The sequence below is a fragment of the Cygnus olor genome, chromosome 5 (genome assembly GCF_009769625.2).
Source record: "Cygnus olor isolate bCygOlo1 chromosome 5, bCygOlo1.pri.v2, whole genome shotgun sequence".
Lineage (NCBI taxonomy): Eukaryota > Metazoa > Chordata > Aves > Anseriformes > Anatidae > Cygnus > Cygnus olor.
The window spans coordinates 18,530,302-18,553,118 of NC_049173.1; the positions used below are offsets into that span (position 1 = coordinate 18,530,302).

General features: G+C 34.0%; 1 protein-coding gene across 1 annotated transcript in view; it reads left to right on the plus strand.

Moving 5' to 3' along the window:
- EML5 (EMAP like 5) overlaps positions 1-22,817 on the plus strand; it is a 110,667-nt gene that overhangs the window by 38,652 nt on the left and 49,198 nt on the right. The window contains 11 exon segments of the mRNA XM_040559871.1: positions 534-735; positions 1,838-1,975; positions 2,369-2,625; positions 5,187-5,399; positions 7,180-7,347; positions 8,000-8,106; positions 8,493-8,611; positions 15,919-16,105; positions 17,841-17,946; positions 18,959-19,052; positions 21,311-21,411. Coding sequence (XP_040415805.1) covers positions 534-735; positions 1,838-1,975; positions 2,369-2,625; positions 5,187-5,399; positions 7,180-7,347; positions 8,000-8,106; positions 8,493-8,611; positions 15,919-16,105; positions 17,841-17,946; positions 18,959-19,052; positions 21,311-21,411 — 1,692 coding nt within the window.

A 22,817-nucleotide genomic window follows, 5' to 3' on the forward strand; every position in this document is an offset into this window, starting at 1 on the left:
TTGCTTTAGGGGTAGCATCTTAGAAACAAGCTGGAAAGTATTGGGCTCTTTGGCTATCATATCTAATATATGATATACTGATGCTTTTGCACTTACATAATCGAAATTCATTCAGCTACTTATATAGATCCAAGGTTTGATCAGAAATTGTAATTTCTATTTTCTGTTACCTATTTTTGAAATTTAATGGCATTAAATTCAGACTTTGAGATGCAAAGGTCAGTATTGTCTTCCTCTGTCAGAGAACTTGTTATACAAGAATTGGCTACATTTTCTTTACTTTATTAAAAAAAAAAAAGGCTTATGATTGACTTTAGATTTTTCTTAAATACTAGTGTTGAAAAATTAATGTTCCAACAGCAGTGGTATATGATGTGGAATAGATAAAGGGAGTAAATGGGGGAGTAAGAGATGTATGGGTACTTCTTGACATTTTCTTGGTTTTATGTTTCTCCATGTTTTATTGTGTTATGTTACCTATTTTCACAGAATCACAGGACATTCCTCTCAGTAACAATCTCTTCCTTCTACAGGTCTGTCTGTAAGAAGTGTTTGCTGGAGAGGAGACCATATACTTGTTGGGACGCAAGACAGTGAGATTTTTGAAATTGTGGTGCATGAGCGTAATAAGCCCTTCCTGATAATGCAGGGGCACTGTGAAGGAGAGCTGTGGGCTTTGGCTGTCCATCCTACAAAACCATTAGCAATGACTGGAAGCGATGATCGATCAGTCAGGTGGAATTTTTTTTTATTTTTTTATCTGCATGCACTTTGATGCAAACAACTCATTTTCTAGATAATGTAATTGCGATGTATTTTAATATCATTGGCACTGAAGTGCATCTAAACCAGTGAAGTTATGAAGCATGAAATTAGAGCCCTCTAATAATAATAAAGTCAAAATTTATAGCTAACAAAAATTATGAAATGTACAAAATTTTAACAAATTCCATTTAGCTTAATGTAATGTACTCCTCCTTGTACACAAGCATCCCATTAAGTGTTTTTTTTTTTTTTCCCTCAGGAATTATCTTAGGCATTCGCAAGTTACACTTGGATAAAAAACTACAGTAGAAACTTACAATTTTCACTCTTAAAATGATGAGAATTAACTTTTAGCCTGAGAGTTGCATCAAGCTAATACATACATATTAAATAGAATCCATTTCCTGGAAAAAACAACCAGTAAATTACTCATTTGCAAGTTCACCTTTTTTTGTCAAAAATGCCTTTTTTCCTTCTTTCTTACAAATTAAATGTTGTGACATTTCTATTAAGTATTTAAATTTAACATGGTTAATCAAAATAATAGTTGAATCAGGAATACTAAAATTCTACTCTAGGGTGCCAGATATATCTTGTAAGTGGTAGATGTAGTGTATTTTGTAATAACAACTTTGATTTTGTAATAATACCTAGTTATATGTAGGGACTTACGAGTGATGGTTTGCTAATAGGAAAGGCTATGTTTAGCCTGTAAAGTCTTTAACTGTTCTTTATCTTTTTTAGCTAAAATAATTAACAAAATAGTTGAACTTTCAAAATCATCTATAAGTAAGTCTTATCATATGAGATCATTATTTTTATATTCAGAATGACAAAATTAACCTGTTCCTGCATCTTGTCATTATAGAATCTCTCACCATTAAATGTAGGATTATTCTTTTTATGTGCAAAACTCATTCATCTGTCTTGGGTGTTCCTTGTGGATATTTATTAATGGATATATTTATAAAATGGGACACTACCATGTCCAGTGTTCTGCTGAAATTGCAGGCTTCATGCTATCTATCACACAGTTACAAACCACTCTTTGTATTTGTAATCATTATTTTAGAATCTGGAGTTTAATAGATCATGCTCTGATCGCTCGGTGCAATATGGAGGAACCCATTCGGTGTGCAGCAGTTAGTACTGATGGAATCCATCTTGCTCTTGGAATGAAGGATGGCTCTTTCACAGTGCTTCGAGTCAGGTAGGTTACAAAAATTGAGAATAGATATCTTATAAACTCTTTCAAGTATGTTATCTAATTGCTTTTATAAATTGTATGTATATTAATAACGTAGCAGCCACACCCAAGGAGACCACTTAAATTTGTTTTTAAATTACTGTTCCTAAGAGTGCTCAGATTATTTAAATATATATGTACAAATATGGCAGAGGCTTTCTGTAACAACACGTTTGTAAGAGTACACTGGTATTTTGGAAAGAATGGCAGTGTTCTAGGAAGTTATTTTAGTGCTGTGTTCGCACATATGATAGTTCACTTCATCGTTTTAAATTTTTTTTTTTTTTTTACAACTGGGATCTTGACAGTATGATAAGGCTCTTCTATACTTATGACATGCTTTCTTTCATACTACAGAGATATGACTGAGGTTGTTCATATCAAAGACAGGAAAGAAGCTATTCATGAACTGAAATATTCACCAGATGGGAATTTCCTAGCTGTTGGTTCCAATGACAGCTCTGTGGATATATATGGTGTTGTTCAGCGATACAAGAAAATTGGAGAATGTATTGGATCTTTAAGTTTCATCACCCATATGGATTGGTCTTCAGACAGTAAATACTTACAGACCAATGATGGCAATGGGAAGAGGCTTTTTTACAGGATGCCAAGTAAGATTTCAAGTTGCCTTTATGATATTTGTTGCAAATTACAGAATGTATAGTAGTTTGATAAAGAGAGCTTAATCTTGGTTCAAAGCATCGGATTATTAAGATTTTTTTTTAAATCTATAAAAGGATTTGCTTTATTTGAATAAAGATAGCATTTTCTGCCAAAGTTACTTAAATATTTTTATCCTTAAATGTTTACTCTTTTTTATCAATGCTGCATGGTAAAGATGTTGACTTAAAATTCATTTTATTTCTCCAAAGTAAATCTTTGCTCTCACTTTCTTAGAAAAATAAGATAAATAATGCCTTACATTCAAATTAAATTTTGCAATAGGTTAATACCATTGCATTTATTAAACTTGTGTATTAAATGGATTATCTTTTGCTTGCACTGTATGTTTTTTAAAATTGTTGTGGTTTAGCCCGGCTGGCAGTCAAACACCACACAGCCGTTCGCTCACCCTCCCCCCTCCCTCTCCGGGATGGGGGAGAGAAATGGGAAAGTGAAGCCTGTGAGTTGAGATAAAGACAGTTTATTAAGACAGGGAAAAGAATAACAACAATAATAATAATAGTATTAATAGTAATAATGTGTACGAAATAAGTGATGCACAATGCAATTGCTCACCACCCGTTGACCGATGCCCAGCCTATCCCCGAGCAGCCGGCCCCCCCCTCCACCCCAGCTAGCCACCCCTATATATTGTTCAGCATGACGTCAGATGGTATGGAATACCCCTTTGGCCAGTTTGGGTCAGCTGTCCTGGGTCTGTCCCCTCCCAGCTTCTGCTGCATCCCTAGCCTGCTCGCTAGCAGGACAGAGAGAGGCTGAAAAGTCCTTGGCTTGGTGTAAGCACTGCTCTACAACAATTAAAACATCAGCATGTTATCAGCGCTCTTCTCATTCTAATCCAAAACATAGCACCCTGCCAGCTACTAGGAGGAAAATTAACTCTGTCCTAACTGAAACCAGGACAAAAATATATGGAAAAATCAATATATTGTCTCAGAAGAGTCATCTCATTTTCTAGGACTATATTTGTGGTGGAGTTGAGGAATTTAGTTTACAACAGCTTTTGCAGTGAAAAATTTGTAGTAGGTAGAAACCAAATGCAAATTAACTTGGAAACATAACAGGAGTAGGTTACTCTGGAGAAAATAAGAGTACCTGATGTAAGGATACTGCAATGCTAGGAATTCTTCAGTGGAAACAAAAGAAATATCAAAGCTGTGATACATGTACGATTCAGTCATATAGCCTTCAAAATGAATAAAATAATTACAGTGATATTTAGCCGGCTAGTCTTTTGATAATGTAAGTTCAAATGTCTCTTTTTTTCCTGTTTCATGGCGGGGGACTATTAAAGAAAATTGCAATGTTAAATAGTATATTAAAATATAGTTTTCAGATTCAAAATATGTAACAACCCCACTATTGTAAGTATCTTCAAGACAATGCTGTCTGAACTTGACTGAACTTGAAACAGTTTTGATCAAGACAATTCCTTTTGCAGAGGCTGTGCGCATAGTACATGTCTTAAATCTTCAAATTTAAGTAGATAATAGTTGTAATAAGCCAAGGGCAGTGTTTGCCAAAAGGTTTGACGTGTTGTTTTTTTTCTGTGCATATGCACTTATGTAATTCCATTCTATATTTTTCCCACTCAAGCTTTTTGTATTTAATAATTTGTGATTTTTATTACTATTGCTTACTGCATTGCCCCTTCATTTGTTATACAATATTTGCTTTGCACTGTACATTATTCATAGTTCTGTGGAGCCTTTTCTGACTTTTTGATGAAGCATCTAATTCATTCTATATGCAACTTATATTTTGTGCACTGAATGAGACAGAAAACTAACATGAAAGGATAGTAAGTGAGAACTTAGACTGTATCAAATATGTACATACAGGAGGAACAAGTTGGAGTTATACAGGCAGCTTTCAGCCTGAAATTTCTTGATATAATTAGAACATGTGATTGTGAAAGCCTGTTAATGTAAATAGATAAAATATTTTGGCATGGGGGATGTTAGAAGAATCTCCTAAATATTTTAAAACAATGATCAGAATCCTGTAACACTTGAAATTCCATTGTAAATGAATAAGGAACTTAGAGTTGCTTAATACGAGATCTGTAGGACTTAATCATGGATATAACCAGTATTAATAGTCACCATTTACATGGATTAGTAATGGGAAGAGCTTACAAGGTAAACCTTTTCAGAGTGCAGTTATTTCATTAGGGCTGAAGGATGTTCAAAGGAGGTGCACTGGAGTTCTCCAGTTTCTGGAGGAGCACATAGCAGTTGAACTTTTCCTATTTTTTTCCTCTCTTTTTTCCCTTCCTCTCCTCTTTTAAGACAGTATTTATTAAATGGGCCTGTGGTCTGACTCAGTACTAATACTCCTCATGAAGCTCTGTGGCATTAGAGTTAGATCAGGACAGTATTAGAATGCCAGGTTTTAGCTCTCTGTTGGATTTTATTTCAAATATTTTTTTTAGAATTTTACATTCTTTAAAACTGTAAGTAACTCACCATTTTTATTTTGCTCTTAGGTGGAAAGGAAGTATCAAGCAAGGAGGAATTGAAGGGTGTTCAGTGGGCATCGTGGACCTGTGTTTCTGGTGTTGAAGTTAACGGAATTTGGCCCAAATATTCAGATATAAATGATATAAATTCTGTGGATGCAAATTTTATTGGACAAGTTATGGTTACAGCTGACGATTATGGAATAGTAAAGCTCTTTCGATACCCATGTCTAAGAAAAGGTAGTACCTTGAGTTCCTAAATGCATATTTATGAATTTTGGTTACTCAAGAAAAAGTTTTAGAAAACTGGATTTATATTATAAGAAATTGTATAAATGGCCAATTTATTCTTAGTAGTTTAGTTTGAGCTAAGAGGTGACAGACAGTGACAGGATGGAGTATTGGCAACTGCAATAGTAACTGTAACAGTGTTTTATTTTGCATAGAATAATCAAAAGTTTTATGCATCTTTTATTTTGCAAAATGGTTCTTTTTTTTGGATGGAATTTCATGAGGTGATACAGTGTCCACCTTTTTATAAGATCTATATTTTTAAGTATTTTTACCTTGATCTTCGAGTAGTTCTGGAATAGAACAGAACAGTTCAGTTGGAAGGGACCTACAAAGATCAGACTACGTAGTCTGTTATCAGACTGTTCCACAGTATGTTATTTGAAGTTTAAATCACATTTTCCCTCAAATTTTTAAGAAGGGTAATGACAAATCTCAAGTGAAATTTTTAAAACTAAAGCCTAAAGCAAGGTCTATCATTTTTAATTTTACTGTTCATGACTAAGTGAAAAGGGAGAAACACGTATCTTTTATGACATATGTTTGATGAGAAGGACTTTGTTTTTTTAGAGCTGTTTGAAGAACTCCATTCTAGACACTATTAGAATTGAATTGAAACAAAGCATTGATCCCAGAGGTAAATCTCTGTCTTCAAGCCTCACTTTTTAATAAGTGTTATCTTAACCAAAAAAAGTTTGCCTGGGGACTAGTTCAAATATCTATCTTTTGAAAGAGGAAATGAGTATTATAGTTGCATCATTGCAATTTTGCAGCATTGCATATTTAATGCTGACTACAGCCATATGATGATCTTGCTGGGTCTTAGGATATGTCTTTAAGCAATATATGCTATTAAAGAATTTTTTTTTAAGCGACTGATATTCCTCCATAATTTTCTCAACTCTATGTGTAAAAGGTGATAATGATAATTTCAATCTTTCCAATTTTATTTTTAAACCTGAGACTCCTAAGGCAGTACCTGAGATAATCCAAAAACACGTTCTTGAAAAAAAATCTGTCAATTTGAAGGAAATTGAATTTGTTCCCTTTTTATCCCCTATTTTGTACTAGTTATAAATCTGAACAGTGCTGTTAACACCTTCCTTTACTAACTGATGTAATCATTGTGTTGTAATTATGCAGGAGCCAGTGAAAATGTGATACAGTTATACTACCATTACTAAAGCTTCTAAAGGTGTGATGATACAAATTGCTGGAAGTGCTTAGCACTCAAATCCCACAAAAATAGAAGCAGGAACCAGTACTGTGAGCACAGATGGGGGTATTTTCACTAAGCTATATATAAATGATATAACATTTACATTTAAATTTAAAGATTTAAATAATGACGTCTTTTCAGTGTAGAAATAGTAACTGGGAAAATCTTGGTTAGTGGGGTAAATAAATAACACTAATAAATTGCATTAAATGAAAAAATATTCCTTAGTATACCTCATACAGGACTATCGTATTTTCTCTGTTTAACTTGTTAGAGACATATTATGGAATCCAAGTTTAAAAAAAAGAAAAGACAATATTGAGGACAGTGCAAAATGTTACTACTATTAATCAGCATTATTATTATTAATTAGCTTAATTACTCGTAATTAGTGTCATAACTAATCTCTGACTTTTTATAGTTGTGCTTTGTGTGTTTGTTTTTTTTTCCGTTGTGCTTCTGAAACATTTATTCCATGTGTATTGGAGGGGATTTTTGTTCTTGTTTTAGGAGCAAAGTTTAAAAAATATCTTGGTCATTCTGCTCATGTGACAAATGTCAGATGGTCGCATGATCACCAGTGGGTTGTTTCTATTGGGGGAGCTGATCATTCTGTCTTTCAGTGGAAATTTGTCCCTGATCGGAAGTTGAAAGATTCTCTTCATATAGCACCCCAAGGTAAGTAATTTATAATGTAGGGGGCGTTAAGTAAAATTGTTTAATGCCAATATAGAAACAGCTATTCAAAATTGCCATTGAATGAAATTGTTATTCTTTAAACTTTGCAGCTGCCTGAAGTACTTGATTACATGACCTCATACTTGCACATACCCTTATACGTATGATCAGTCTTATCAACACTGTTAAAAAAAACAAACAAACAAACAAACACACACCACTATTGTGTTCCCTGTGCAATGGAAAAATTTAAAAATTCTGTCATCTGATCAAAGTTTTGAAGTATTTAGATGATAATTTAAAAGTTGTAATTGTTAGAGTATTTTGGTTTGTTTTAAAAAACAGTCTATAGGCGTTTAATATTTGGACAAAAAATCATGTTTCTACCACTGACTGATACAGCTGTTATTAAGATCTTGGGTCTGTAAACTGGTGTTTAAATCTTGTACATTATTCACAGTGTATGAAGTAAAATACATTTGCAATTGTCCGGAGCACTGGAGTCATGATGAGTTATATCAACATGTTAATCAACTATATTAATATTTTTAATATTTTTATTGACTATCAAATCAGAAACATTAAGCAGCTACTTCAAACGTTTCCTGTTTTGTAATTTAGGTTGCTTCATTTTCTGTTTTCTTGGTGACAGAGAGTCTGGTTGATTCTAATAGTGATGAATCAGATTCAGATCAGTCTGATGTTCCAGAGCTGGACTCTGAAATTGAGCAAGAGACACAGATCACCTATCGTCGACAGGTAATGATTTTAGTTTTGATGGGAGTTGGAATGCTTCCTGGGGTTTAAGTAAGGTCTTTTACCAGGACCTACTGAAACTTGAGAAATTAGGACTCTGAGAACTCAGCAGAAATTGAGCAAGATCATGAGAATTATTACTATCTGATGCATTCAAAATATTAAGTCAAACACACACAGAAAGTGATTTCACTTATTCCTAGCATGTTTTTAAGAATTTTGGTTGTAGCTTAAAACCAAGTCGCAATGTAAAATCACCAACTACAGTTACTGGAGACTTTTTTTCAAGTGTCTGTATAACATTTTTGTGGGTGATAATTGTGGGTGAATTCTCAGAAACACACTTTTCTTATAAATCTATTAATTTACAAGTGTACTTTTTCTTAAAGGTTTACAAAGAAGATCTACCTCAACTTAAAGAGCAATGCAAAGAAAAAAGAAAAAGTGCAGCTTCTAAGAGACGAGAGAGAGCTCCAGGGAACAGTATAAGATTACATTTTGTTCATGGGTATGAAAAATAGGTTTCTTTAAAATATACAAGCAGACTACTGTTTTTGAGATTGGTATTTGTGGTTTAAAAACATAATGAAAGACTTTGCAATTTAGTGTTTTTATTTATTTCTCTGAAAGTAAATTTGCGTTAAATTAATGGTAGCATTTAATGCTAAGCTAGAATTGTTCTGAATGTGAATTCTGAAGTGAATTTACACTGAAAATATAGCTGATGTTTGTTATTTGAGTAGAGGTGACTAAATAAAATATTTGACTATCGCCCATATTTTTCAGTCCCTGAAACGTAATAGTTCTCTTTTTGGTATGGAAGCTACAACAGAAATTTTGTTTAGCTGAATACTCCTGGGTTTTATAATAACTGGTGTTTTATCAGTATTTTATTAAATATATATTTCTAAACTCACTTTTCTATACTTAATCTGAAAGAATTTAAAAATACCTCTGTTAGCTTAGGAATTAAATTTAAGTTCTTACTGGATCCTGTAAGTGTGTTAGAATTCAGTTTCATTCTCTTTTTGGTGCTAATAATTGAGTAACAAAATAACTTTCCGATGCATCCTTGAAATCCTATGATTTCATCTTTGGGATTGGTAGTTTTCCATAATTCTTCATAACTGAAGATTTTTTCATCAGAACAAAGATGTGGTGTTTTAAAGCAAACTGATAGATGTTACTACATTAGAATAATGTACAGAAACATAAATTCCCTTCATACAAAGCAAAACCAAAGCCTTTGTTAAATTAAGGCATTGGAAGTTGGGTAATACTGTTTTCTTTTCAAAAGATACCTCTTTGCAGGAATGCAAGTTACTTCTTAGAGGTAACTAAGTGAACAATAAGTTCTGATGCTGTCTATCTTTACTGTCTGTAATGACCCTTAATATTAAAAGGGTTCCACATGGAAGGCTTAATGAATTAATTGGCTAAGAATAGTTAATCATTCAACTCAGTGATTCTGTCTGTAGCAGACATGAAGTTTAAGGAACAGTTTGGGAAATAATGACAAAAAAGAAACTTAATACAAAGTTATTTTTTTCTTTTTAATTTCTATTTTTTGGTGGCCCAGAATTCTTAGTTGAAGATTTTTATATCTATGTAGGAAATGCATTAAGGTGGGTAGCTGTACATAGTCTTTAAAAGTTGATCTAAGAAATCAAACCAAATGATCCTGAGGAAGATGTAGTACGAGCAAGGGCCCTGGATCTTTGGGATTATTGTTATTTCCTTCACAACAGAAGTGAAGCTTGACCAGAATATCCAGGAATGACCAGAAGTAGAATGTCCAGTTGAGTTCTGTCTGGTTACCCAATGTGCATCAAGGAAACTAATGAAGAATCCATGCTGAACAACAGATTTTTCTCAATGTCCAGGCTGTTAACTTTAAAGTGGCCCACATCCAAGTGAGTAATAGGCATATTCTCTGATTCAGGAAGTCTGCTTTGCTTCACCTTTCTTTAGATGCAATGGAAATGTCTTGGATTTTCCTTGAAAGTGTAAAAAGTGGTGCTTTTTCGAACTAGGGAAATAGGAAACTCTTATTCCTTTCTTTGTTTTTGAGGTGTTTTTGTGTTTTGAATTTGTCAACTGCCTTGAAAGATGAAGTTTTAAAATATTTTAATATCCTATGAGAAATCTTTTAAACCTCTGGTTACTTCCTATTTTGGAAAGGGATAAAAACAATAATGCTTATTGTATGTGAGCCAGCCACTGACTAATACAGATGAGAAGGCAACTTCTATTAAATGCTAGTCTTTAAGTGCATTCTTCTCTAAGAGATCTGATGCAATCATCATCAGAAGCAGGTTATTAAAATGGTATGCTAACGAGTTTGGCCTCTTCTTAACTAATCCTCTATTTTCCTTCCACCATGTGTGACAATGGTGGTTCAGAAACATAGAAAGGATACATATTTTGAGATATTCAGAAGAACCTTTTCACAGACCCAACATTTATAATGCCTTCCTTTTTGGTATAAGGAATAAGGATGCAGATATAATACTTGTGTCCTGTATTATCTCAAAGCTATGTTGCTGATCTAATAAGAACAAGATTTAAAATAAATAAAATTGTTCAAAGGCTTTAAGCAAGATTTAGTTTGTTTCATTATATTCATTAAACTGCCCTGATTATAAGGTGAAATTTGGTTACGGTTTGAAGATGGCATGAGATTTCTCATGCTCAGAAATAAGTCTTATGACACCTTGCATGGATTCCTGCCAAAGCAAATAGCTACAAATAGCATCTGAAGAGGGAAGGTTATAAGTGATTACTTCTGAGAAAATGATTACTGCCATAAGGCAATATTTCCCCCCCTTTTCCCTTTTTCCCTTTTTTTCTCTCTACCTTTGTGCTGAAGACTTGTCTCAGGCATGTCTATTTTGACATTCAGTTCTTTTGGAGATTTTCAGGGGAGCATTGTACTGTATTCTAAATTTTCCCCACAAATATTTCAAACAATCGTGTACAAATTTTGAAACATTTACAGCATCAGAACATTTACTTCTTTCCCAGGTATCACACCACTTACGAAGTTGTCCCTGATTTGGCTATAGATGTGGAACTTGAAATTGTGGGTGGGATCCAGCTTCAGACTAAAGGAATTTATAATTATTTACTAAAAGTAGGTGTTCTTAGCTGTGTATCTCAACTTTAGTTACAGTCAGTGGAGATCCATTCAGTAGTTAGTGGAGCTTAGGCAGTGAAACTAAATGTTGACTTCTGGTCACCTGAGTAGCTCTGCAGGCTCCATTGACTGTATTGACTGAACACTGTTGGTCAAAATATATATCTGTTAATATATCTAACCCAACTGTGCTTACATGTCTTAAATCTCAAACTGAATTCAGTCCTGGCTATTTGTGACTTTGATAATGGCAAAAGGTGTGGTTTTTTTCCTTTTTTTTCTGAATATTATTGAGATAGTAACTTTCAGAAAAGATAGCTATCATGATAACTTGAATCAATCCTGGATGATTAGATGTTACTGAAGACTACCTGAAAACATCAACTACCACAGAATGCAGTACTGTGTTTATTGTGCCTTGTTATACATTATCCAAGAAACATGATCCAGAGTTTTCTTTCATTACTGTTTAGTTTCTAGTCACTAATTGACATGTCTTGTAAATGACTTCTGTGGTTTGCTTTCTGCATGTGAAGAAATTGTTTCTCTCTGTGCTTTCTCTGAGCTTAGTTAATAACCTCAGTTCTAATATGTAGACGTAAGTATTTTGGAACTGTGTAGCATATTCTGAGGGAGTGATCTTTTTCACATCTGCTTGGACTGAGTCCACCACTTTATCCTTTTGGTGAAAAGTGCGTTTGTAGTCAGGGATTTAATAAACTGGCACGTAAGAAGGATCAGATGTGTTTAACTGGGATACAAAATTTCTTTGTGCTTCGTAATGTTTTGGCAAAATTATGCTTTATTTTAATTGTAAATGATTGAACAACTTTTTTTAAAAAACTAAATGGAAGAAGTGAACTAAAACCCAAATTTCTGATTAGAGTAAGTTAAAAATATAAAGAACTGTTTTTCTGCATCCTAGATAAATTTTGGATGTTTTGGGTACTCCTGTGATATATGACATTAATGTTCTTAGTTTCACTATGCTTAACTTAAAGAGTATATAGCCAATTGTTTTAACAAGAGCTAAGAAAAATTTGTATTTCTTGCTTTCATAGCTGCTTTTTAAAATAGTCTCATATGGGTTGTATTTTCATCACAGGTTTTATTATTCTGTGCTTGCAAAGAAGATCTTTAACAAAGTTGAGTGCACAGTGAAGCACAGGAAAATGATGTCTGAGCAAGAATAGGTCCAGATATCTTCTTTGGCACTGTGCTCACCACCATAATCCCTGCCCCTCACTGAATGTTGTCATGTCCTTAAGCTGGTTTTGTTGCATACCATGATAGGTTATTTTTGTTTCATTTCTTCGTAGGTAGGTAGGTAATTGTATATGGTGTGGGCATCAGAGAAACGTGCCTGCTTGTCTTGACTGACTCTTGTGCTTTGGGTCAGGCAGAAATCATTCCACTTCAAAATAACCACACGTTGCTGTTGGGGGAATTTTTTAGTGAAGGGTATGGGTGGAGGGAGACTGAAGCCTGGCTGAAAACTGCACCTATATTGTAAGTCTAAATAGGTCACATTGACAAGAACAGGGAGCAGACATAAAACAGCCTCAGAGCTGATGGAAACAAATTTTTCTAGAAACATTGAAGGGGCAGTAACTCAGCAGACATTGAAAGGTCTCTGGACTGGGAGAAACCCTGAAGTTAGAAATCTGCTTGTGAGTACCAATCTAAACTGTGGGTAGGAGGAAGGCTTGTTTACAAGCTTTTATTTCTGTACTACCACATTTTTGCTGTTTTCAGAAGCTCACTGTGTTTGTGGTTTAATGAAACCCAGCTTGAGAGTTCACAGTATCACAGATGATACAAAACTGTGAGGTGTGGCTGGCACACCAGATGGCTTTACTGCCATTCAGATGGACCTGGACAGGCAGAGAACAGGGCAGAGAGGAATCTCAATAACTTGAAAATGGGGAAATGCAAAGTTCAGCATCTAAGGAGGAATAAACCCATGCTGCAGTATGTGCTGGGGGGCTGGGGGCCATGGCTGGAAAGCAAGCTCTGTAGAGAAGGACCTTGAGGTCCTGGTAGACAGCAACCTGACATGATTTAGCAATGCACCCTTGTGGCAAAAAAGGCCAGCAATATCCTGCGCTGAATGAGGAAGAGCTTTGGAGCAACTCAAGGGAGATGATACTTCCCTTCTATTCAGGACTGGCGATACCTGGAGCACTGTGTCCTGTTCTGGGCTCCCAGTACCAGAGAGACATGGACATGACATACTGGAACAAGTAGGGCTGCTAGGATGATGAAGAAACTTGAGCATCTCTCTTATCGAGAAAGGCTGATAGAGCTGGGCCTAAAGATAGCTGACTTGGAGTCCTGTTACTTGTACTTTTTGTTGAAAATCTTCTAACTGGGAGGGGATGTACTTTCCTAAACCCAAAATACATGGATAAGAGAAAGGATAGAAGGGGATTTGAAGCTTAGGAATCACACTCTGTATTTAACTGTTTAGGTAAAAAAAAAAAAAAAAAAAAAAAGTCAGTGACAGTTTAGATGAGAATTCTCCAGACTATTCAAACGACAGTGTGTTTCCTCAGCATGAACATAAAATTTTATGCTCTTCCAGAGTTAATCTATGACTATTACTTACAACATCTTTGGGAACACTGCAGGAAGCATAGAAATCTTTCAATGAAAATTCCTCAGCTGATATTTCAGAAGGTCTGTGGCCTGGCGTTGAGTGTGTAAATTCCTTTGGGAATGACTTCTTTTGTATTTTCCTACCAATTAGTTTGTGCAAATAGGCTGCAAATAAGCAAACACATATTTTCAAATAATCACCAACTCTTTCACTCTTTGAGACTAGACTAGTAAACCTACTGTGGGAAATCTTCTGCAAAGTGTTATCCTTTATGTTGGTCTGTTTCTTATTTGCTAGTTCACCATGGTCCTGGTTAGACAAGTTAGTACATCTGTGTTTAAACTGTTATCCAGTAAGGTATTGGTTTGGTATGACTGAACATGGATCCATGACTGGAGTTCTCAGAATAGCGTGCGTTAAGCTCTAAATTGGTCAACCAGCTTAAAGATTTATTACTTGACCAGTGCATATTCTTACACCATACACACAAGGAAAGCTGTAGTTATTTATATATATATAAATTTATGAAAGGCTATTCTACCCTGGCTGTGTAATTTCTGTCATTTAAACCTTTTAAGTGTCTTGCATCTAGTAGTTGTCTTAAATATTATCCCATTCATGTTGTGTATACCATATTGGTATGTGTACAGATGCATCTTTGTCTTATGTGACACTTTAAAGACGCGCTGTTGCAAAAAGATCCTGCATTTTTTTTCTGCTCAAAAATAATGTAATTTGTTCTGATTATATTTGCTTTTACTTACCCAAAGAAAATAACAGCATGTGAAATATAACATAGATACTAAAGATTTCTGTTATTTTGTAGCTGCTGATGGTGAACGCTCAGTTGTTTTGTTTGCCATGAGTGATTTCCTAGTCATTTTAGAACTTTTTTTTAACTGTTTCAGTTAGAAGTTGGCTGAAAAAATACTTGGCTAGAGTTTAATGATCCCTAAACCCAAATAATTCATTGCCAATTCAATCACATTCAAGCATCATGCCCTTCCTATAAATTTAACTACAGGTATAGAAATGTAACTAGAAACGTATGTTTCTAAAATAACTGGAAAGTTGATTTAGTGAGGATCTGTAGGAACTGGAGCAGGAACAGAAACAGATTAACCAAGGAATTAACAGTGTAAAAACAGGAATTGATGGGCTGTTGTTTATATCAGAAGAAAGAAAGGAATTGATTTAAGTTGGTGTTTGTAAATGTTTCTTCCATTCACTACCAAGGATAGCATTATTAAAAATATTACTTTAAAACTTGCTTGTTTGATTAATGTTTTTTAGGTTTCTGAGCCTCTTACATTGCTTTTGAAAGTAGGACTATAACCATTTTGAAAATGCCATTATTTTTTTTTGTTGTTGTGGAATATTGAATCACACCTAGGAAGAAATGTGTCAACCACGGTATACATCCACTGGGAATTGGCCCACTCATGCCAGTTGTGGTGTCAGTAATAAAAGGAGACAGGTTTTCCTTCAAAAAAAACCAAAAAGTTACCCTTCAAAAAAAAAAACCAACCCTGACCTGAAAGAAAAATCATGTATTTATTTACAGCTAGAAAGTTTCAATAAATTTTAGATTTTATGGTGTCTACACATAGACACCATATTTTCTTTTACAGAATTTTCTTTTGTAAAATTTGTAAAAAAAAAAAAAAAAAAATTGTAAAATTTTCTTTTGTAGAAAGTTCTGCTGTTTGATTTCTGACCAGTAAGAGATAGCCAAAACTAGTTCTCTGGACACTTTCTATTTCATTTAATTTTGTTGCATGCCTAAATTCTCCATGTGGTTTGGAAAAATTATTAGCTATGATAACTTTCTCTTCTGCTGTGGCTGTTAAATAGCAGACACTTTCAAACTAATGCTAGTGTTACTGATGTCGGAATAGTAAATGAAATTGATAAATTGGTGTTCCTTTGGGGGGAAAAAAAGTTGATCTTAAAACACCAAAATATTAATTGGTAAGTAATCTGAACTTTTACATGTATGAAATGCATTTAGCCTAATTTTATGTCATAAAGTTTCAATATGTATGGTTATGACCTTGATGCACAAACATTTTTTCTTTAGTTACAGAGGTTACGACTGTCGAAGCAATTTATTTTACACTCAGACCGGTGAAATTGTATACCATGTTGCAGCGGTGGGAGTGGTGTACAATCGACAGCAGAACACACAGCGCTTTTATCTAGGTCATGATGATGACATTCTTTGCCTTGCTATTCATCCCTTAAAGGACTATGTTGCAACAGGCCAGGTAGGAAGTGTGTTTATCTGCAATAAGACTGAAGTTGTTACCATTGAATTTTGAAAAGCCTATTTTGGAGAGAGGAAGTCCAGCCTACATTTATTCAGGTGGCAGACCGCATTTCTGTTGACAACTGATTAATGTGAAAAGCTGCACCATAGGTGTATTTTTTTTTTTTTCCTCCTGGTTCTTTCTACTAATTTTGGCAAAAGTCTTTAGATGATTACTTTTTTTTAAACCTTTTTTTATGAATAGATTTTTTTTCAGCATTATTTTATGTTGCTTTTGCATGATAACAAATGGAAGAAATGTGCAATTAGTGTTGTTTTTTTAATATATCTTAGTTGTGAAATTAACTCTGAGAAGCAGTTGCTATATTCTGGCCTCTCAGTTTCATGCATAATGGTTTTGGTTGTCACTTCTAATCAAACTGTTCTTTGTACCTGCAACACAGTACTTATAATAGTTCATTTTAGCTTTCTCCAGATAGTAATTTTAGGTAAATCTTTTCACTTTTTTTCTAAAAAACATCTCTTCCCATAAAGGTTTGTACACCAAACATTTCAGGCTCTGTGATTATTGCTACTATTATTATTACTATTATTGAATTGTCAAACTTCAAATTATTAATAAAGTTTTGCTTATGATGCCCTTAATTTGTGTAAAAGAAAAAAAAAATGCTTGAGAGGAACATAAATTTGCAGGTCATCTTAGAGATTAAACACCAAAATGTGGAAATTAATTCTGTCTCACTTTTGAGTATTAAATACTAAATATAAATATGCCTGGATTAACTTTATTTTAAAATACCTTATGTTATCAACTAAGTGATATACTATATTATATACTATCTTATATCAGTATTCTATATATACACATTATATACTACATTACCTGTAGAAGTTAGGTAATAGAGTAATCAAATTACCCATGCAGAATTGGTTCAGATTTTCCTGAAAGTGGACCTTATAAACAAACGTCGTATAATAACTTTGTGCTGAATCAGAAATAGAGCTTAGTTTTCTTGAGACCTGCTCCTGGTCTTAAACACAGGAGAATATTCTGGTTTTGCAGACCTTTTTGTGTACTGAGGTACAAAACATTTGGAATAGCAAATAATTTTGTAAATGCTGACTAATAATGCTTCTACATAGCTGAAAACAATAAGCTACGCTATTTCTTCTTACCAAGTCCCATTTATCTGCTTTAGTGCTATTGTAGTGAAGGTTACCCCACAGGTATCAATGAGTAGAACCTGAGTCGTAGGCACTTTATTACTTGTAGTGACATCAGAAAGTAATAGAAGTCACCTAGATTTCTCAAACATAAAGTAGTTTACATACTAGCCATAAAAATAACCTGTTATTTTTAGACAGGGAATGATTGAAAGAGTAGTAATTGATGGAATAAATATGCCACAATGCAATCTATTAAGGGGTTTTGTTTGTTTTTGTTTTTTCTCCTTCCCTGCAAGAGGAATCTATTGTAAGTTTGGTTAATTGTGATTAATATGTCTAGGTTCTTTGGAGGACTTTAGAGAGCTAGATGTGAGAATAGTAGTTGTGATGCTGAAGGAATAATATTTTGCAAGCCAGATGGAAATAATACCATGAAAATTTTATCACTCTGAATTATTTCAAATACTTTTTGAGGTATATGTCAATATTACGCTTTCAGACAGCTATGTCAAATAACTAATGTGAAAGAGAAATGAAAAATGGTTTATAAATATGTTTATTTTCAGGTTGGTCGAGATTCCTCAATACACATTTGGGATACAGAAACAATAAAACCACTCTCAGTATTAAAGGGCTATCACCAGTATGGTGTTTGTGCTGTTGATTTTTCAGGTAATAAGTATTTGTTTAGTTATTTATTTACAATTTTCCCACTGTATGAAAATGCAAGCTAATTAATCCTAATGAACTATTGGGAATTCATTTACATTGAAGATTTTGTATGAAAAATACTCTCCAGTGATCAATGTCAAATGAGAGAGGCTATTTTAGAGTGATAATTCATTTAAAAGAAATTAAAAAAAAAAAAAAAAAAAACACCCTCCTGTGGTGTCTTGAAATGTCAGGAAGTCCAAGAATGGGTTCTGTGCCATTTAGTAGCCAAGCTAATCACTTTGAGTAGTGTGGGGTCTTTGCTTAACTTTCTTTGGCTATCCTTTTTCAAGACATGAATCTCATTTCACAAATTATGGCATGTATGCTTAGCAATTTCAAAGATGGGTACACATTAGCAATATATCGATTTTGAATAAGCATAAATAACTTTTTTTCTTAGGAGTTAATGTGGGATATGTGTCAGAGTTGCTGAAAGACTTGACACCAGTAGTAAGCTTAGGAATGTTTCATGAACTTCCTAGTGTTGCTTCAGTGCTTTAGTGAAATTAACAGAAAAGTTTGAATATGAACAGGGATTTTCAGAGTGAACAGGAAATACTGTGCAGTCTGTGATGAAGGTTTTTGGCAGCTACATCAGCAACTAGCTGAGCAAAGGAATGGTACAAAAACACAGGCTAAGTGCAGGCGTTAGACAGGATAATTTTAAAAACTAAGAACTATGGTTTTAATTTTTAACCATGAAGTCTGTGTTTTGCTGAGTTCACAATTCTTAATTGTTAAATCAAATGTACAGTTCCTAACTCAGTCCTAAACTCCATCCAACTTACCACTCAAGTTTAAAAACATACTGATGTCAAATGTACCTCTAAGTATACCATAGCTGTGCTTATTGACCTGTTTCTACATTCTTATGATATTTCTGAAGGTACAGTGTTCTTTAGATAACCTTATGCTGCAATAATAAGAAACTATACTATCTACTCTCTCAATTATAAATTTATTTTTCTAGCGGATGGGAAACGTTTGGCTTCTGTTGGAATAGATGACAATCACACTATTGTACTCTGGGACTGGAAGAAAGGAGAAAAGCTTTCAGCAGTAAGGTAGGAATTTAACTTCATTTTAAAATTTATACCTAGATTTGATCTCAAATGACAGTAAGCAAAATATATTAAAGAATAGTAGTCCTCTAAAGTTTCACTTCAGTTATACAGATGATTTAGCACAGCCTTAATATTTTCTGTGTAATTAAAATGGAAGCTGTGATAGAATCTACAAGAACTACTTCTGTGGCAGTTCAAATGCTGAGGAAGACAAAAGAACGTTTACTTACATGTTTGTGTTCTGAAATAATTTCTTTAAAATTCACTCCATGCATTTCCATTCCTCACTTCTATAACTTTTTATGCTAAAAAAAACTTACGTATTTACACAAAAGTTCTGTACGTGTCAACTGTCTAGTTGAAATTTGTAAACTTGTCTTTTTTTCTCCCTAATAATCCTAGCTTCTATGGTCCTCTACAATATTTCTGCACATAGATATATGCACCCTTTGTTCTTTACTCACTACCAATGTTCACATAACCTGTTTTTGTTTCCATGAATCTCATATTCATATCACCTTTATACGATTGCGGGACTTCGCAAGTCACTGACCTTGGCTGATGCAGAGATGTCATTTCCAGACCTCAGATTACCTCTAGTAAAGGAAATGTTTTTACCCTGGTTGTTTTTTTGGCCCTCCAAGAGATGGTGGTATATGCTTTGCTTTTCAGATCTTTTGCATCAAATGTCATCTTCTTGGGATGGTAGTTTGTAGCTGTTTTGCTCAGTTCTCTTTTCTTCAAGGTTCTGTGCTTTTCCTTTCTGAATCCTGACGAGCCTGATCTAACTTTGAAGTTATCCCTGCTTTGAACAAGAGAGTGGACTAAATAACCTCAAAAGGTTAAACATTCTGGAAGTTTATTTGATTCAGCACAGATTATTGCATATATATTTATTAAATAGAGTTTTGAACGACAAGATAGAACCTTATTTCTAATATCGAGAAGTATTTTTGAAACCTTTGAATTTGCTAAGTATTATTTTTAACAGAGCAATAATGTGAATGCTTTTCCCCACTCTGTATTGCATACTGTTCGAAAAGGATTTGTTATTCTCTCCTGATACAATTAAGTGTATTGGCTTCATGTTTATCTATTAATTTCTTTATTGCTCTTCAGTAACAGTTACACTTATTTTTTAATTTTGAACATGATTTGAGTTTCATGTGAATTAAACTCAGATGATGCAGAGAAAGGAGAGTACTTCCCTTCTAGTAATTTGCTAGAAGCCCGGTTAGCTTGGCTTCTGTGATGATACTGGTTTTGTCCTTTCATTTTTTTTATTGTCTTTCACATGACCTTTCACATAGGCCTTTTGGAAACTTTCTTCATTTTTTAAATCCCTCTACTTCCCGAACCCACAAATCTCAATTTTTCTAATCGAACTTTAATCAGTTTAGATTGGATTTCATTTCTGTTTTTTTTTATCGTACGTAGTCAGAGGAATTGAATAGAATTTTTGAGAGCAGCATCTCTACTTTGCAGAGTACAGTGTGAATTTGGAAAGGAACTGGTAGCTCTTTGCTGCTGGTTCATTCAGTGGTCTGAAAACCACAGAAGGTAAGAGTTTTGCTGCTGTTGTCCAGGGAAGAAAAGTTAGTGGCTCTTCTGCATTTTAAAGAAATAAATCTATTAGTGAGCACTTCTTGCATAGATAGCAAAAATAGTTGGCAGCTGTCTTTCAAACTCTGGGACTGAAGCAAAGCATGGGCTTTATATGCTTAGGAGCACACTAAGATATCTAAAACACACAACAGGTTTCAGTGCTTCTAAAAGCAAAACGAAATTTCTGTGTAAAATTGCTAGGGCAACATATTTTTAATTCTAACAAGAAAAACAGAAAAATCAACTAAAGGGTGGATGAGAATGGCTTTTTCTTTTTTTCAGACTGAAAGACTGATATAAATAAGATATACAACTGTACATCTTTAAACTTCATGATAAGCTGTGCGAGGTCTAAATGCCATATATATATCTGCATCAATTTTCAGTATATTCTTTTGTAAAGAAAAGGCCACCTAGTGGATTTCTGAAGTAATGTAATCACTCACCTTTGGAAAGTGAAGGCGAATGGCAAATAGAGCAGGACTCAGTATGTTCATTCCTTGGCTTTAATCCTTATAATAAAATAACTGTAAGTGATTTAGAAGTAAATGTTAGCAAGATAAAGAAGGTATACACTGCAAAAAATATTTTAAAATGTGATGAACAGCTATAATTTAATTTAAAACAGGAAAATATTTTGCTTTATATTTCAGGGGAAGCAAAGATAAGATTTTTGTTGTTAAGATTAATCCTTATATGCCTGAAAAGTTGATTACAGTTGGAATTAAACACTTGAAATTCTGGCGTAGAGCAGGTAAGGTAACTTTTATTTTTTATTACAGTATGTTCTGTGATTTGAAATATAAATAATCTCTCTTAAAGTGTGTTTCTTGCATGAAAGGGAGATATCTTCTTTGTATATCTCTAAGTTAGCCTTGCCCTAGTCTTTGTAGAAATAACAGTAATTGGCATGATAGCAGTAGTGGTGATTCTATTTAAGATCAATTTTCCACGTTGCTAGAGCTACAGAAGTAGAAAAAAAAATGGATATTCTATTGACTCCTTTTATATCCAATAATAATATATCACATCTCAAAATGGTCCAGAGCTCTAAAATAATAGAACAGCTTTTGGAAGAAGGACAGTTTGAGCATGTATGTTATAAAAAGACACAAATATAAATAAATCTAAGGTGATAAAAACCACATACAAAATTTCAGACAAAGTACTTGGACACATCTGCTAGTTGAGATCTCTTTCTTTAGATACCTCTATTGAGCTTGACAAATAAAAACCAAGATAAGCAGCTTTCTTTATCTGCTTGAAAAATTTTGCACAGTGAAAAAAGCCATTCCCTGATGTTAGTGTGAATGTCATTGTACTGAACCTCAAAAAGTGTACGTACACACATGGACTAAAAACTAGCTTACATGCTAGGAATCCTCTGACTATTCAAGCAGAATCTCATCAACTCACCTGCGTCCCTGCTAAAGTTTAATTTTAGAGATAAAAGTCTGTGATAAGAAAAATTATACTAGTTTTCTCAGTTCTGGCTCCAAGATAAATTGGTCAAGATTGTCTGAGAGCAAGCTGTTGAAGTCTATATAAATTACTAATTTTAAGACTATTGCTTGCTATCTAAAGAAAGAACAAAGTGCATAAGAGAATATTTACTGGGCAAATTACTATATATTAACATGTTGTATTACTATAATTCTTGCAGAAAGAAATCTTAATTAAGTTAATAAAAGCAGAGATGGTTCTTTTGAATAAAAAAGAGAAATTAATTAAAATGCCCGCTTGTTTTTAGGGCATTGCTCAGTCAGCAGGAAACAAATTTCTTGAATAGTACCACCCATCTGTGTGAACCACTGGCAAGGCAGTCACTGTGAAACACACTTAACAGCGTTAATGTGTGGAGTAGAGGATCAGTGCACCTTAACAAATGCAAGGTCTCTGAAGTCTGCACTATAACAGGTGCACTTGATGTGAGAAGTGACACCAAATTGTATACTTAGGACTAAATTTCATCAGTGCCAAGTGATAGCAAAGAGTTTGAGACCTTGCCTCTGTAAGCATGAGAATGGTGCAAAGCGTCAGATCCTGAGCAGCTTCTGTTTTTATACCACATGAAGTTTCTTGGAGGATTATGAAAATCTGAATCCAGCCTTCTAGCCAGAAGTTACCAGGTATCATACATTTCATTACTTGAGATGATGG